General features: G+C 43.1%; 1 protein-coding gene across 3 annotated transcripts in view; it reads right to left on the bottom strand.

The window, feature by feature from the left end:
* golga4 (golgin A4) overlaps positions 1-14539 on the bottom strand; it is a gene marked incomplete at its 5' end in the record, with an annotated part of 30704 nt that extends 16165 nt beyond the window's left edge. For 2 of the 3 annotated variants that reach the window (XM_080016362.1, XM_080016363.1), the window contains 13 exons: positions 63-220; positions 385-532; positions 937-1020; positions 4226-4401; positions 4618-4732; positions 5110-5208; positions 5927-5983; positions 6097-6144; positions 6776-7120; positions 8108-8176; positions 10679-10780; positions 12692-12763; positions 14462-14539. In XM_080016362.1, coding sequence (XP_079872488.1) covers positions 63-220; positions 385-532; positions 937-1020; positions 4226-4401; positions 4618-4732; positions 5110-5208; positions 5927-5983; positions 6097-6144; positions 6776-7120; positions 8108-8176; positions 10679-10780; positions 12692-12763; positions 14462-14539 — 1551 coding nt within the window. The remainder of the gene's footprint in view (positions 1-62; positions 221-384; positions 533-936; positions 1021-4225; positions 4402-4617; positions 4733-5109; positions 5209-5926; positions 5984-6096; positions 6145-6775; positions 7121-8107; positions 8177-10678; positions 10781-12691; positions 12764-14461) is intronic. The other variant, XM_080016364.1, reaches the window with a different exon arrangement.
* Positions 14540-14741: the final 202 nt, after the last annotated feature.

Raw genomic sequence — 14741 nt, 5'->3', positions numbered from 1 at the left:
TCATTGTTATTATTGGGAGGTTATTACAGCAGAAACTTTCCATCTGGGAAGAACCTTCTGACCTTCAGGATGGTGACAACCTCCTGTTTGACCCGTGAGAGTTCCTTCTGCAGGCCTTTCCTCTCCTCCTCACCGGCCTGCTCCACCTCTTTCACCTGCAGCTCCATCTGGACCTGCAGCTGCTTGCGGGCCTCCTCCGCTTGCTCAAGTTTCTCGAATGCTACGAGAGGAGAGCAGCCATCACCCAGACGCTCAGTGCAACAGCACCGCTCTGAAGGCTTTACACTGAACGCTGCAACGCAGCGAGAGGCACAGAACTCCGCCCCTTTGTCGTCTGTCAGATTCAGAGTCAAGGCGACTAGACACAGATTTTATAATCCTCACCTGATTTCTCTGACTTCTCCTTCAGCTCCTGCAGCTCTTCCCTCTGAGCGCTGATCTGCTGGATCCTGGAGCGCAGCTGGCCGATCTCCTCCTCCTTCATCTCCAGAGTCTCGTGCATCTGGCGTTTGGTCTCAGCGATGACCATCCCCTGCATGGCAAGCGGGGATTACATTAAGAAACTCTATCCTTATCTCACATGCAAAAGTCACGTTCCGGGTTTGTAACCATTTAGACATTTTTGCGGTGCTCTCCACATTCCTCACAGCAGGTTCTGAAGAGCCGCCACCCGTGTCCTGCAGGGCCAGGGTCAAAGGTTAAGAGCGTCAGCAGGAGATTTCCAGGCTCATGACCTCCTCACTCAGTGGCGTAACAAACACATCTCTATATTTCATTGAGAAGGATGACTTGCAGGACATTCAGTCAAGATGTGACTGAAGGAACCTGCAGGAACCTGATGGAAGGAACCTAAAGGAAGCAGCCTAAAGGAAGGAGCCTGAAGGAAGGAACCTACAGGAACCTAAAGGAAGGAAACTGAAGGAACCCCTCACTCACCTTGTCTTGCTCCAGCTCTTCTATCAAGTTCTTGGCATCTCGCAGCTGTGTGATCAGTTTGGTCTTTTCTGTGGTGTGCAGTTCCTACAGAAATAAGATAAGAGAGCAGCTGTTTATCGAACTACACAGCATTCCATGGCACTATATGGTACAACGCTTGACACTTCAGTACACTGAAAAAAGTTTTGTACGGTACGGTATACAGTCTCATTTCCATGTATCCAGTTCATGTTCTTCATACCAAGGGATCTGCCGTGTTGAAAGCTGATGTGCTTATTACGGCTTCAGAGTGAGATCCTTGCTTCAGCCTCCTAGCCCACAAGGCAACGTGTGCACCAGCCCAGCTGAACCAACACAGCGACCCAAATTACAGCCCAGGTTGGTGGCGGCTTGTTCCAGCTTTGCTGTGCAACCCGCAGTTACCAAGGAGGAAACATAATGTCTGCCACCGCTCCGTGAGCGACAACGCTACAGCATCTATGAAACTACTGATTTATACTAGAGCGCCGAAAAACCCCTCAGAAGGAACATTTGTTATAGTTCATACGGTTTCTAAAGACATCTGCATAAGCTCATAAACACCAGCGATATATCAAGGACGCTCAGGGTTGCACGCGGTGGAATTCATCTAAAGCTTTGGAGCAGCACAACGCACTGAATCAATTCCCAACATCTGAGCTGAAGGCTGGACATGTCGACAGATGGCCTGTTTTACGCTGCATTTGTCTGAGACGGGAGATGAGCAAAGAGCGGTCCGAGGGCTCCAGGATGCCTCGGTGCTGCTCAGGAGGGCTGAGCGCCTGTTAACCTCTGCTCCGCCTGACCGCCGTTCCCAGGAAGAGTCCGGGTTCCAGCCCAGGTTCGTTCAACCAACCAACCAACAAACCATTCCAACCCCTACATCGCTAGACAGTGTCATCATGGGGGATTTTAAAGGCAGTGATTTTCAACCCTTTCCATACCGAGGTCCCGTCGTTTAATCCACATCAGGCGAGAAGACCATTTTGAACAGATTCAGTCTCTGAGATTCAATCGGAGCAGATTTTTTGTTGTTAGATGTGATTTAGTGTCTCCACTCTAGCTAGGGAAATAAATAATAAATTAGGATCCAAACAGTCCAATTATACTAACATGCTAGAAAGGAAGGAGGAACAGTGTTTAACTTCCCACACTGAGAGCCACTATTATAAGGCATCCAACATATGACTCCAGAGCGCTGCGAAACATCACGAACGACCCGAGTGAGCGACCTCGTTCTCACCGCCAAATCAAAACATTTGGTAATCAAAGAAAATTATGATTGAGCCGTGCGGCGCTAAAACGACATGACCCCGGAATGCTGGGAGCTGCAGCATTCCACGGCATCGCTGCGATAATGGAGTCGCATTATCAGTCGGCCATGATGGTTCTGGAAGATGATTTATGGCACTGCGCTCAATAGCCGGAGTTCACTGTCAGTTATTCTGAAGTATCCTTCCCCAGTCTCATCGGAATCAAAACTCTGTGTAATTACAGTTTGCCACATCAATTTATAGTAAATTTTCTATCTCCAAGACAATTTTATTGAAATATTTTGTTTGGGTTAAGAGAGTGACTCAAAGAGAGTCCCCGTTACGCACGGTACTTTTTTGTTTCGTTCAATAAGGAAATTGAGTAAAATAAAAATACATCTGAAATAAAAACACAATGTTTTTATTTGCTTTATTTAGAGGAACGGCTCCCTCTCCAATGTCTCCATTACACATGGAGATGGAGACGGGGCCGCAAATTGGGACCCCGATCGCTCCCTCAGAGGTCACACAGAGGACCCAAAAAGTACTTGCGCTTTTGATCAACGATATTATATTATTTTTTTGAGGGCTACATTGCTTGATCAGTGTGACAGGTGGATAGATCCAGGGCAATTTTTTTTGTTTATCTTATCTTTGTTAAAAATCTATATATTTTTTATGTCTCTATATTAAAGATTTTTTATCAACTAAACCCATTAGTCCTTGATTGCTGTATTTTTTATATAATTTTCAAAGTTGACAAATAACGGACAGTTTGTATGAAGTGGATGTTACCTTAATGTGACATTAACGGTAGCGTTGCTGCCGTTTGGCCTTCAACCAAAAGTAGAAATCGAGTTGCATGGGAGAGGAAAGCGGCGGTACGTCACACAGTGGATTTCAAGCGCCACGCTTCAAATCATAATGTTAGTGAAGGCGCGTGTGGCGGTTTCGGAGCACCAGAGGGTGGATATTTTAATCGGCAGCACAGGCATGGCACCAAAATGAGGCACCAAAGACTGTGTTGCGATTTGGTCTGGGAGATACCGATCGTATAGGAACAGGTGCCATGTTTAAAACATCCAGTGCATTAAAATGTTTTGATTCAGAGTGTGCACAGAGAGGAGGAGCTATTCACAGACAGGTCTGTTGTCAATGTGTTTGAGAGAGAGGGGGAGGGAGAGAGAGAGGGGGAGGGAGAGAGAGAGAGAGAGGGGGGGGGGGGAGAGAGAGAGAGAGAGAGAGAGAGAGCGAGAGAGAGACTGACTTTCAAGGTTCCTTTATTTTCAGATTGAGAAAAGCTCAATCAATGCAGCTCTACAAGGAAGTAAGATTTTACCAATTTTAAATAGTAAAAAAAATACAGAATCAATCCCTAGTGGTCAATATTGTGGTGGGCCGCCACAAATAAATCAATGTATGGGAAACACTGCAGAGTGATAAATTGAATACGAGTACTAAACTGACTTAATCTTGTGTCTGAAACAAGAGTACTGATGCAATCCTGACATTGAGTTTCAAGACCCTGTGCCTTTATTCATTTATATTTATTCATATAATGTTTACACTACACTGTTAAAAAATGAAATCTTCAGAAAATGTGCACCTTAGAACAATGCTCTTGACAGACAGACAGAACTGTTGGGTCATGACAAAAATCGTATTTTGTTCAACAGTTTTAGAATTATATTTGTCGTTTGTGGTATATTTCTCATTGTTGTTTGCAGGGGTGTTGTGTTGTGATTATATTTGTTTTCATTCAGTTTTTGTATGTGATGTGTTTATGTTGGAAGAGCATGTGGAATTCTACAGTTTTTGGTTTGGTCTAGTCTTCTTTGTTAAGAGTTTGAGTTTGTGCAGGTTTTTAACATAGTTACTTTTTGCCTTTTGTCCTATTGATGTTGAGAATGATCGTGTTTTATGTTTGTGCGACATATCTTTTTATACAGATATGATAAACCCTCTGAACAGCCGGTCACTGTCCCCTGTGGCACGGAGCAGAACTGCATGATCCGTACCTTCCCCTTCTCCAGCTCCTGCAGCCTCTCCTGAAGCACCTCCTTCTCAGTGCCCAGCTGCGCGCTGCGCTCCTTCTGCATGCGCAGCAGATCCTTGCACTTGTGCAGCAGGTTTTCCTGCCTCTTCACCCTCTTCTGCAGATCCTCCAGCTGCTGGGACGGATCACCATCGCCACCTTCATGTCAGAGGAGGAAACACAGCACAGAGTCCTCAAAACGACGTAAAGAGTTGCAGCTGCTTAAGCTTCTATAGTGACAATGTGATCAGTGAAAAGCTTGTACCAAGGGATTGACATGTATAAAGAGATAAGCTTGTATAAAGAGATAAGCTTGTATAAAGAAAGAGATACGCTTGTATAAAGAGATAAGCTTGTATGAAGAGATAAGCTGACCCTCAGTGAGCTCTGCTTCCGGCTCCTTGGAAGGACTCAGGGGTGCTGATGACGACACCTCCGGAGGAACAGCGAGGTCTGTGACGCCCTTCAGTCTCTTTTTCATCAGGGCGACCTGAAAGGAAGCTGCACGGTCAGTCAAGAGGTCAGAGGTCAGGACTACGACCTAGTATCACAGCATCAGAGAGCTCAGACTCCTTTAGGTCACAATACCCCTGAAACCTGATAAGAGCCTCTATGCAGTGACACATTGACCATGTTCCTACAGTCACATACACACAACAGATGAAGGTGCAACTTAGTAGATGGTACAGATAACCAGCCTGACCCATCTATCTAGTTTTCTGGTTTGTTAGTTTTCTGGTTAGTTAGTGATCTGGTTAGTTAGTGATCTGGTTGGTTGGTTAGTTAGTTATCTGGTTGGTTAGTTAGTTATCTGGTTAGTTATCCGATTAGTCAGTTATCTGGTTCGCCAGCTCTCCTCACTCTGACCTGGGTCTGCAGCACAGTGATCATCTGGTCCTTCTCTTCAAGCGTAGCATCAAACTCATCCTGAAGGTGTTTCTTGGCCTGCTGGTCCATCTGAAGCTCCTGGAGAACACAATAAAAGCCTTCTCATCTATTCCAGAGCTAGACTATTTTAACTAAGTACATTTCAAAGAGAGGGCTGGATTAAAACTAAAAGGAAGTTTGTTCAGCTGTAGCTTAGGAGGAGAGCAGGTCGTCTAGTAATTGGAAGATTGGCTCCTCCCGGTAGCATGCAGAAGTGTCCTGAAACAAGACACTTAACCCCTTAACCGCTCCCCGGGTATCGCTACATGGCATCCCACTGCTCCTAGATATGTCAGATACTTACTATGAGTAAATGCAGAGAACTAACTCCCCCAGAAGGATTAATGAAGTATACAACATTGCATCTATTTTTATTTAATTAAATTCAAGAGCATGGCTTGTAAATATGTGTCTGCATCTTTACAGCGTTATTAAAAGTTTGCTTTTGATGTTACAGTTAAGGATTGACAGAGAAAGTAAAAGTGATTTTCGCAAGGGTCAGTCATGACGCGTCCCTATGTTCAAGTTGAACAGGTTGTTTCACTACCGTTCAACATGAATGGCAGTGAAAAGAGCTTAGTAAAGTTAAAATGAGATCACTATGTGCACACAAAGAAAACATATAAGGAGATAGTACTAGACAGTATGAGAAAATACTTTTAACTTGTGTGCATTCTAGGGCAGAGTTAAAACACATGATCGACAGACAGGCAGGCAGGCAGGAGGACAGACAGACAGACAGACAGACAGACCCTACCTCCCTCAGCTCTCCGATCCTGCGCAGAGCTTTGTCCTGACTCTGACTCAGGATGACCTGTTGTGCCAGAACAATCCGAACAGGTTCATATTATTTTATGATTTAATTTATCATTATTATTATTATTATTATCTGTATTCGCTATGTTTTGGGACTGATAAGCCGTTTACCTGTGTTTTCTCTTTGTCTCGCTGCACAGTTCGATACACCGTCACGAGCTAAAGAGGGAATAGAGAGTAAGTCGTTTCAATGTGAAACAGTCGGGCCGAACTTTCCCCACAGGGATTCAAATTTAAATTTTAAATAATAGTGAAACAAAATTAACACTTTTATACAGAACAGAATCTCCACGCTACATGATGTTGAGTGTTGAAAAGTTCTGCGGCATTTGATGCCTGCAAGTTCGTTGCCGCCATTTTATTTAATCCTTTCAGTGTCAGTGAGACAAAAACGTATTATTATTATTTTTTCGTTATTTTTTTAAAATTTAAAACAGTACAAAACCTTTAACTGGGAGATTAGGATATTTTAAGCCGTTGAGGTATCAAACACCTGAAAGAAACACCAAGGGCAGGGACCCAAAAGTAACGGTTTCCACAGGTTAACAAATTTGAGTAAACCACCCTGTGCGGTCTGCTGCCCCACTGTCTAACACTATTCATGTGTTAAAAAAAAAAAGACAAGTCTCCGTATGTTTATGAACTTCCACGAAGGAAGATGAGTTTTCCTGGCTCAGAAATGTAATGTCAAAAATGGTGAAACAAGTGAGAATATTGAAGTATGGATTATAATTATATAGGATCCTTATCACTCAGTCATAAAATGAATACATTTGGTATAGTTCCTCACCTCTGAGTACTTCCCCCGGTAGGTGGCCAGGCTGCGCTCCACCCGCAGCAGGCGATGCAGCAGCTGGTCCTTGGACATGGACTCTGCTCCGCCGGGCATGTCCTCCGCCTCGCTCTCGATGTCCGACGGGGGGTCGTAGGCCGGGACGCCGGGCTCGCCATCGACCAGAGGGGGGAGGGACTCCCCCAGGAGGGTGAGGGATTCCCGGGAGGAGCTGAGGACCAGGCTGTCCCTGGATGGGGAGCGGAACAGGCTTTCGGCCCGACTGGCACCGCTGCGCAGCAGGGACTCCACGGAGGGAACCTTCAGCTGCAGCTTCTGGGCAAAGGACTGAGACTCCTCTTTCTGAGGGAAGGTTCATCAAGAAAAATAACTTTTAACACCCCACATTCTGATATTAGTCATTATCAGGGCTGCAAGGTTTCGTAAATATCTTACACATAATACATTTTATTTACAGTATATCACACATTTTCTAAATTTATAAAATTTTATCAAATTTTAAAAAAGTGGATGAAAGGCATCTTCAGTGTCAAATTCAATAGACAATTGTGCACAAAAAAATTTAAATCTAAAATGATAAGTAGAGGTATAATGTGATATAATATAATAAGAAGTGCAAATAAAATATTGAGTAAAATATAAATAATGCAAATAAAAAAGAAAACAAAAAATAGAAAATAAAAATAAGAATAAAAGTGCTGCAAATTGTATAGATTAAATCAATGTGTTTTCACCTATGACATGATGTCATATTTTATGCAACAATGTACATATGTAAAACTGAAAGTCTAAACAACTTTCACATATCGTATATAATGACATATTGAGTATTTCATGTAATAACCAGGTAAGTTTCAGGAAACTAACCCACAAAACTAACCCACACAAAATGTGGGATGGTAGCTCAGGAGGTAGAGCTGGTGGTCTAGTGATCTAAAGGTTGCTGCTTCGATCCCAGGCTCCTCCTGCTAGCATGCTGTAGTGTCCTTGAGCAAGACACTTAACCCCTAATTTCTCCTGATGGCTGCGTCTGTCTGTGTTTGAATAATTGTAAGTCACTTTGGATAAAAGCGTCTGCTAAATGTAATGTAAACAAAACATTTTCGTAAAAAAGACATCTATCAGTGTATGCTAAAAGCCAACTCAATTCAGAGTAAAAAATAAAACTAATGCTTTATATACGTATATCCTTTAGATATTGCGACCACTTGCGATGTGTATATTGCTCATTTTCATATTGCATTGCAGATAAAAAAAAACCATCATGATTCCGTCAAATAAATCAACATTTGACAAAGACAATAGAAAAGACAATTTGGTTTAACTGGCCTGCGGGGAAGCGGTCTCATCTCCATTGATGCTCCCTCGGGGAGACCTGGCTGCAGCTTTAGAGGAACTCTGCAACAGAGCAGGAGACACAGTGAGAACGCTGCGATGGAGAGACGGACCTCGGAACGTCAGAGATCCGCACCCAGCGAGCCTCTCCACATTAGTACTGCTGGGAGCGATGCAGGGCGCAGGGATCCCGCATGCAACTTGGAAGAAACAAGAGGGTTAAATACACAAAGGAAGGCATCTCTACAGGACAGAAATAAACAAAAAAGGGTTAAAAAGTATAGTATCCTCTAGTCAGAAAAACAAACCAAGAGTTAAATTAGAGGAGCCAGCGTTTGAATTAACAGCTGTATTAACCAGTGCAGAGCGGTTATTTCAGCGTGAGCGTGAGGCGGCTTGGTGAGTTAGAAGTAGAAACACACCAAGCAGAACTTTTCCATCTCCACCCTACTCCTTCTACGCCTTTCCTCTGGGCTGTTCTATCAAACATCACTTCACTGAGAGGTGGTGCTAAATCCAAGGCTTATGCAGGTTACAGTTTGAAGAGCAGAAACTAAAGTATGCCAGGATCCCAGAGACTGTCACCACTCTGAGGGTTCTGTGAGCACTTAAAACGCTCGAGAACCGTTTCTATCTGGTAAAACTTCTGGGAGCAACGCTACGGTTCTGTTATCCTAAGGAGGGAACTTAGCTTTGAGTATTTGGCCACATGATCATGTGTTACACACAACTAGAGAAAGAAAATACCTCAGCTGAGCATCTGGTCTCTACTGCTACCTCCTCTTATTGATTAGTCATGTGGATCACAACAAGGCTCCATAATAATGGTTGCCCAGTTGCTCCCTTGAAGCCAGATTTGGGCCATTGTCAATGATCTTATGCGGCTAATCTTAAGAGTTAGTGCCCTGCACAAGAGTCTAGCCACACGAGTACTCACCAGGACACCATTGAGTGTTAATGACAAAAAGCAATGTGAAGCAGCTTATATTTAGTTTGACACAGCTCTGCTTTGGTCCAATAGAAGACATGACCAAGGGGGAATTTGCCCCTAAAAAACACAGGTTGAAATCAGTTCAAACTGAACTAAAACTAATACATACAGTTTAGAGATGAAGAACACCTTTATGTTTCTTATGGACTGGGTTAGAAACCCAACGGCAGCACATTGAGTGAATTAGTATTCTGTGGAATTTGGAAGGGTTCCTTCTGAAGTATGACATATAATGATAACAGTGATGATGTTGAGATAAGATTAAGATGAAACATGGTAAACATGATGTGACATGTCATTTTTGAGAGCTACACTCCTTGCTTCAGTTGAGATTAGAGATGATGGAGCGCCAGATAATGGACAGCGCTGCGTTTCTGTAGATTTAATCAGCAGTGAAATCCAACACTGATAAAAACCCTTACCCGATGGCATCCACAAGATGTGTTGCCACTACATTGGAATAAATACGGGTGTGGACACGGAGATTAGGAGAGAGAAGTTACCCGTAGCCATGTAGAACGTCTGAATCCTTTAATTCTGTTAGAATCCCTGAATGAAAGACACTTGGAAGAGATCAAAGGCCTATACAATTACAATTATAATGAAATGAATACTCATTTCAATATAAATATAAAGATATAGAAACTGTATAAATCTATAAGATTGAGAACATAAAACAAGATGAAAATGCACAAAAAGTATTAAGTCTTAGTAATATTTTTTTAAGGAATGCATCAGTATAAGTTATGTTTTAGATTGATGGTAAAACATATTAAGCACTTAGAAAGCATGACGTCTGTTTGGATTGCACCGCATGTTTGTATTTATAGGGGGTTGTTTACCATCACTTTGTACTTCATTATTTGACTTTTAATTGATGAAAAAAAAAAGAAGACTGACAGCCTATTGGCAACCATACTGCAGAATAATTCGTCTAAAGCTTGAGACGAGGTGGTGTGATGGTTACTTTGTCTCTTGCAGCCTGCGTTCTGCCTCCACTCTTTAACACCACTCTGGTTGGTTAAATGGGACTGGGTCCAGTTTGTTTATTTGGGAAGACACATTGAGGAATCAAAAACATCTCATAAGAACACATCTTGGTAGATTTAACTTCAACACATCAAATAAACAAACTTTTGGGGATGATGAACAAAACGGGGGGGGAGGGGGGGGGCTGGGGGTTGGAATGCAGGGAGCGAAGACTCCTATGGGCGACGAGCGGGGCATTCATCCCTAACAGAGCCCACTAAGCCAAATGAAAGGGTGCAGGCGATAAACAGGCATGAGGCTTCTAGCCCATAATACAAACCATCACACCCAGTGGATGCAACGAGACAGTCGAGATGCCTTCAGGTTACTCATAAAGAAAAAGGGATTAGACAGAGAGAGAGAGACAGGTAGAGAAAGACAGAGAGAGCAGGGGGCAAGCAGTCTTCTTGGATCTACGAGGGCCACAGTCCTCTACCTAGACCCCAGAGGCAAGAGATGCCAGGAAGGAAGAGAGGAGGAGGAGGAGGAGGAGGAGGAGGAGGAAGAGGAGGAGGAGGAGGAGGCAGGGAGTGAGAGAAACTCACCACACTGGCTACCTGGGTCGGTTTGGGTCGTTTTGATTGGTCCAGAGCAAAGATAGTATACTCAGACAGAAAAGCGGGTTCTGCTATCATCCCGGCCAGCGTCTGACCCCGTCAGAGCAGTGAACGGTACAGAGGTGACGAGAGGAGAGGGAGACAGAGAGCAATGAGAAAATAACACCATGAGTGCACAGAGCTGGGGGCCGTCTGGCCGGGCTCCCCACGGGGTCCCGGGCAACCCAGCCAGAGGGCCAAGGTGAATGGATTCATAATGAGAGAAAGAGTCAGAAAGGGTGAGAGAGGAGAGACAGTGGGAAAGGCAGAGAGTGAAATTAAGAAAGAGGTAAAATGTGGGGGTCGTGAACAACCCAATCAACACCGGTGTCATTGAACCCCTTTGACCTCCCTGCCCGGTCCCAATCCATAGAGAGCACAGACAACTGTCACGTTGCCGTGGAGACCCAAAATCTGGCGTCAGTCGCCCATTTTGAGCCTACTCTAACATCCTGTTAAGGCGTTCCTTCCATTCCCTGAATATTCACATGCACTGCGCTTGCTTTTATTTTATGATCACAGGATCATTCTTGACTTATTGTTTGCCTAAAACTTTACAACATATCTGCTGAGAATGTTTACATTTCAACGTATTTAATCCAATCATGAAAAAAATACCTAATATGAAGTACGATAGAGTATTAAAACATTTTGGATAGTATGAGACAAGCGATAATAACATTTTGTTGGGAAATTTTAGGATTCCAGGGCTTGACAACGGTTGCCTGGGGCAACTTACTGTTTGAAAATATTTTTATTGGGTTCACTAGTGAAAATAATGAAATATGGATGTTAATCATATGGATTCATTAGCCCTCAATTTTAAAATGTCATTTTGTCAGTCTTGGCAACCAACAGCAAATGCATGGTTGCCAACTTGGCAGCTAACCACTTCAAAAAGTTGGTGTCGGGATCTGGATTAATAGAGGAAACAAAAGCTAAATGGCTGACTGATGTTCCCCAGGGCAGCGTGATGTCACTCTGTGGCTCTCTGCCGCCGTAGCCAAAGCATGCTACTTTAGCCTCTGTCGTTTTGTTTGCTTTTAATCATAATGATCTGAGAGACAGTGAAGTAAAAGGGTAAATGTTAAATGAAAAACAAAAGTCAAAGATGTGGTGATGAGCAAACCTCTCTGTGAAGGAACATGCAGGGGGTTCTGGGTTTCCAATGGGGCTTCGTCGGTTTCAAAGGACCAGAAGTCAAAACCTTTGCCGAAATGCACCTTCACTGCAGCTCGGGAATAAAACTAATTCTTAATGAATAATTAAGGCTGAATACATAGTCTCTCCTGTGACCTAGAGATCAAACATGAAGAACACGGCGCCCGTATCAAATCACTTCCATGTATTGACCACAGCTTGCATCACCGTGATGGTTTATCCAAACACATTCCACATCCATTAACAGTGAGGGGCAGCAGTGAGTCACTAGAGGAAACTCTGGAACGGAGGGAACATTAATAATTCATACGCTCTGAAACACGCTCTGTCCTCTATAAGATGCCCTTCTTGTTGCCTTGCACAGAATTTCTGGTTTTGATTAAATGCTGTGGCACAAATATTTAAATGGGCAAAAGCAGAATTGTATTGTATTGTATTTCAATGTTATATTTCACTGTACTATTAAGTAAGTACGCTTGTACCCTCAGTGGAGCATCTCACAGGGAGAAGACTTTTCGACAGGGTCCACTCGAGTTAAACCAAATAAAACGCTCGTCACAGCTTCCTCCTCTAATGCTGCACCCGTTTGCTGCCTCTTCGTAGCACGGAACTCCATAAAGGAATGAAGAGAATCCAGCAATAAAAGGGGAAATAACTTGACAGAACAGTTGCCAGACGGTGGACATTCCACTCCCAGCTGCCTCGTATGCGGCCGTGCTGGAGCCTGATGCTTCACGTGCGCTGGCAGCCCGCGGGATCAGCAGCAGCGTGCTTGTTCCACCATTCAGAGTCGTGTCTTACCTCTCTGTCGCTGGGCGGGGCGTCTTGGGGTAAGGTGGGGGTGTGGCTTCCTTGCCTGTCTCCATGGCCAACCTATAACCCAAGTCAGGGATCTTAAATACTCCATCTACACAGGACAACAACACAAGTCGTGTACTTTAAGTTTATCACGCACGATCACTGTCACTAGCACTTGAGTGTCATCTGTGAGGTGATGTCACCGGTCATGGAGGCCTATTACTATTCGTTTATTTGTTTTATCTGGATCTCAAGGCTAGACGTTAAAATTGCTACTTCTGTAACTATTCTTTGAATGTAATTATCACTAATTTGCAAGATCACAAGCTCACTTGGGCTTCAAAAATAACATTTAATATGTGGAGAAGTGCTATATGCTGTTGGGAGCCATGTTTGATGCACATGGTCACGTGCACTCACACACCCTTTCCAGTCTGGGAGACACGCCTCCTCCACTGTTAACTTAACATGCTTGTACCAAACACATCCACCTGCACGTTGGGATTTACACTGTGGTGAAAAGTTAGGAATTATTGTAATTAGCAATTAGTATCTGTAATGTAATTAAGTACTAGTATATTAAGATACTTTTTTTTTTCTAACACGTCTAACATATGACAAGTACTTTTACTTTGAATATTTACATTTAAAAGCGAGTCTTGTGACCTTTTTTACTTAAGTACAAATGTTAATGCCTCAGGCTATAAAAAGCTCTGAGTACTTGTGTATGCATGTGTTGTAGTGTGGTGTGTTGCGTGACAATTAAAGATTCTTCTTCTTCTTCTACTTCTTCCACCAATGGTTTTAACCAAATGCTATTTCATTTATTTCAATAGGTCATTGGTGTTTATAGGAATCACATTCATTCATGTCATTGTTATACTGTGTTATACTATATTATATTACACTGTATACTACACTGTATTATACTACACTGTACTGTATTATACTATTATGTATATTATACAGTACTGTATAATACCACACTGTATTATACTACACTGTACTGTATTAAACTATTGTGCATTATATTATACTGTACTGTATTATACCATTATATATTACATTTTACTACTGTATTCTAGTGACAGCTCTTCATCTGTGTATGTATGTAGCTGAACAGCAGCTGGTGACAGCAGCTGCTAGGCTAACAAGCTACCTGGATGTTAGCGTGTTGTTAGCTACAAACACACTGAATATAATAGTGTTGTAATCTACAGACACACTGAATAGAATACAGGGATTGTTATCTACAGACACTGGATATAATACAGTGTTGTTATCTACAGACACTCAATGAGTAGAGTGTTATCTACAGACACTGAGTAGAATATAGTGTTATCTACAGACACGGAATAGAATACGGTGTTATCTACAGACACACTGAATAAAATACAGTGTTGTTATCTACAGACACACTGAATAAAATACAGTGTTATCTACAGACACACTGAATAAAATACAGTGTTGTTATCTACAGACACTGAATAGATGAGTGTTATTTGCTACAGACACTGAATAGAATACAGTGTTGTCATCTACAGACACACTGAATACAATTGTGTTGTTAACTATATACATTGAATAAAATACAGCGTTGTTATCTACAGACACTGAATAGAATACGTTGTGAATTATAAACAGTTTGAACAGTGACCGTCCAGTAAAGAAGCATGTTTACAAACAGCCAGCTCGGTTCGCGGTGTCAGTCAGTTAGCCGTTAGCCGTTAGCCGTTAGCCGTTAGCTGTTAGCCGTTAGCTCGGAGCACCCACCGGGGCGTGCGGCGGGGGGTGTAGGTTCCTCTGCGGGGACTGCTCCTCGTTAATCTTCTGTTTCAGCTTTTTGAACATGTTAAACCCCGCGGTCAATGTTTACTTCTTGGTTAAAAACCGCCTCAGTGTCAGCCTGACATACGGGCCGAGGCGCCACTTCCTGCTTGCACTGCCCATGCGCGGACAACGTGGAGCCACAGCGTTGGCGCTCCGTTTAAAGGGACATTCCGGGTTAAAGCGGCTGCAGCGCCGTCCAGAGACACGAAGTACTACAACTACC

Source organism: Zeus faber (assembly GCF_960531495.2).
Source record: "Zeus faber genome assembly, chromosome: 16".
Classification (NCBI taxonomy): Eukaryota; Metazoa; Chordata; class Actinopteri; order Zeiformes; family Zeidae; genus Zeus; species Zeus faber.
The sequence above is the reverse complement of the archived record's forward strand: the minus strand, read 5'-3'. Positions and strand labels throughout refer to the sequence as shown.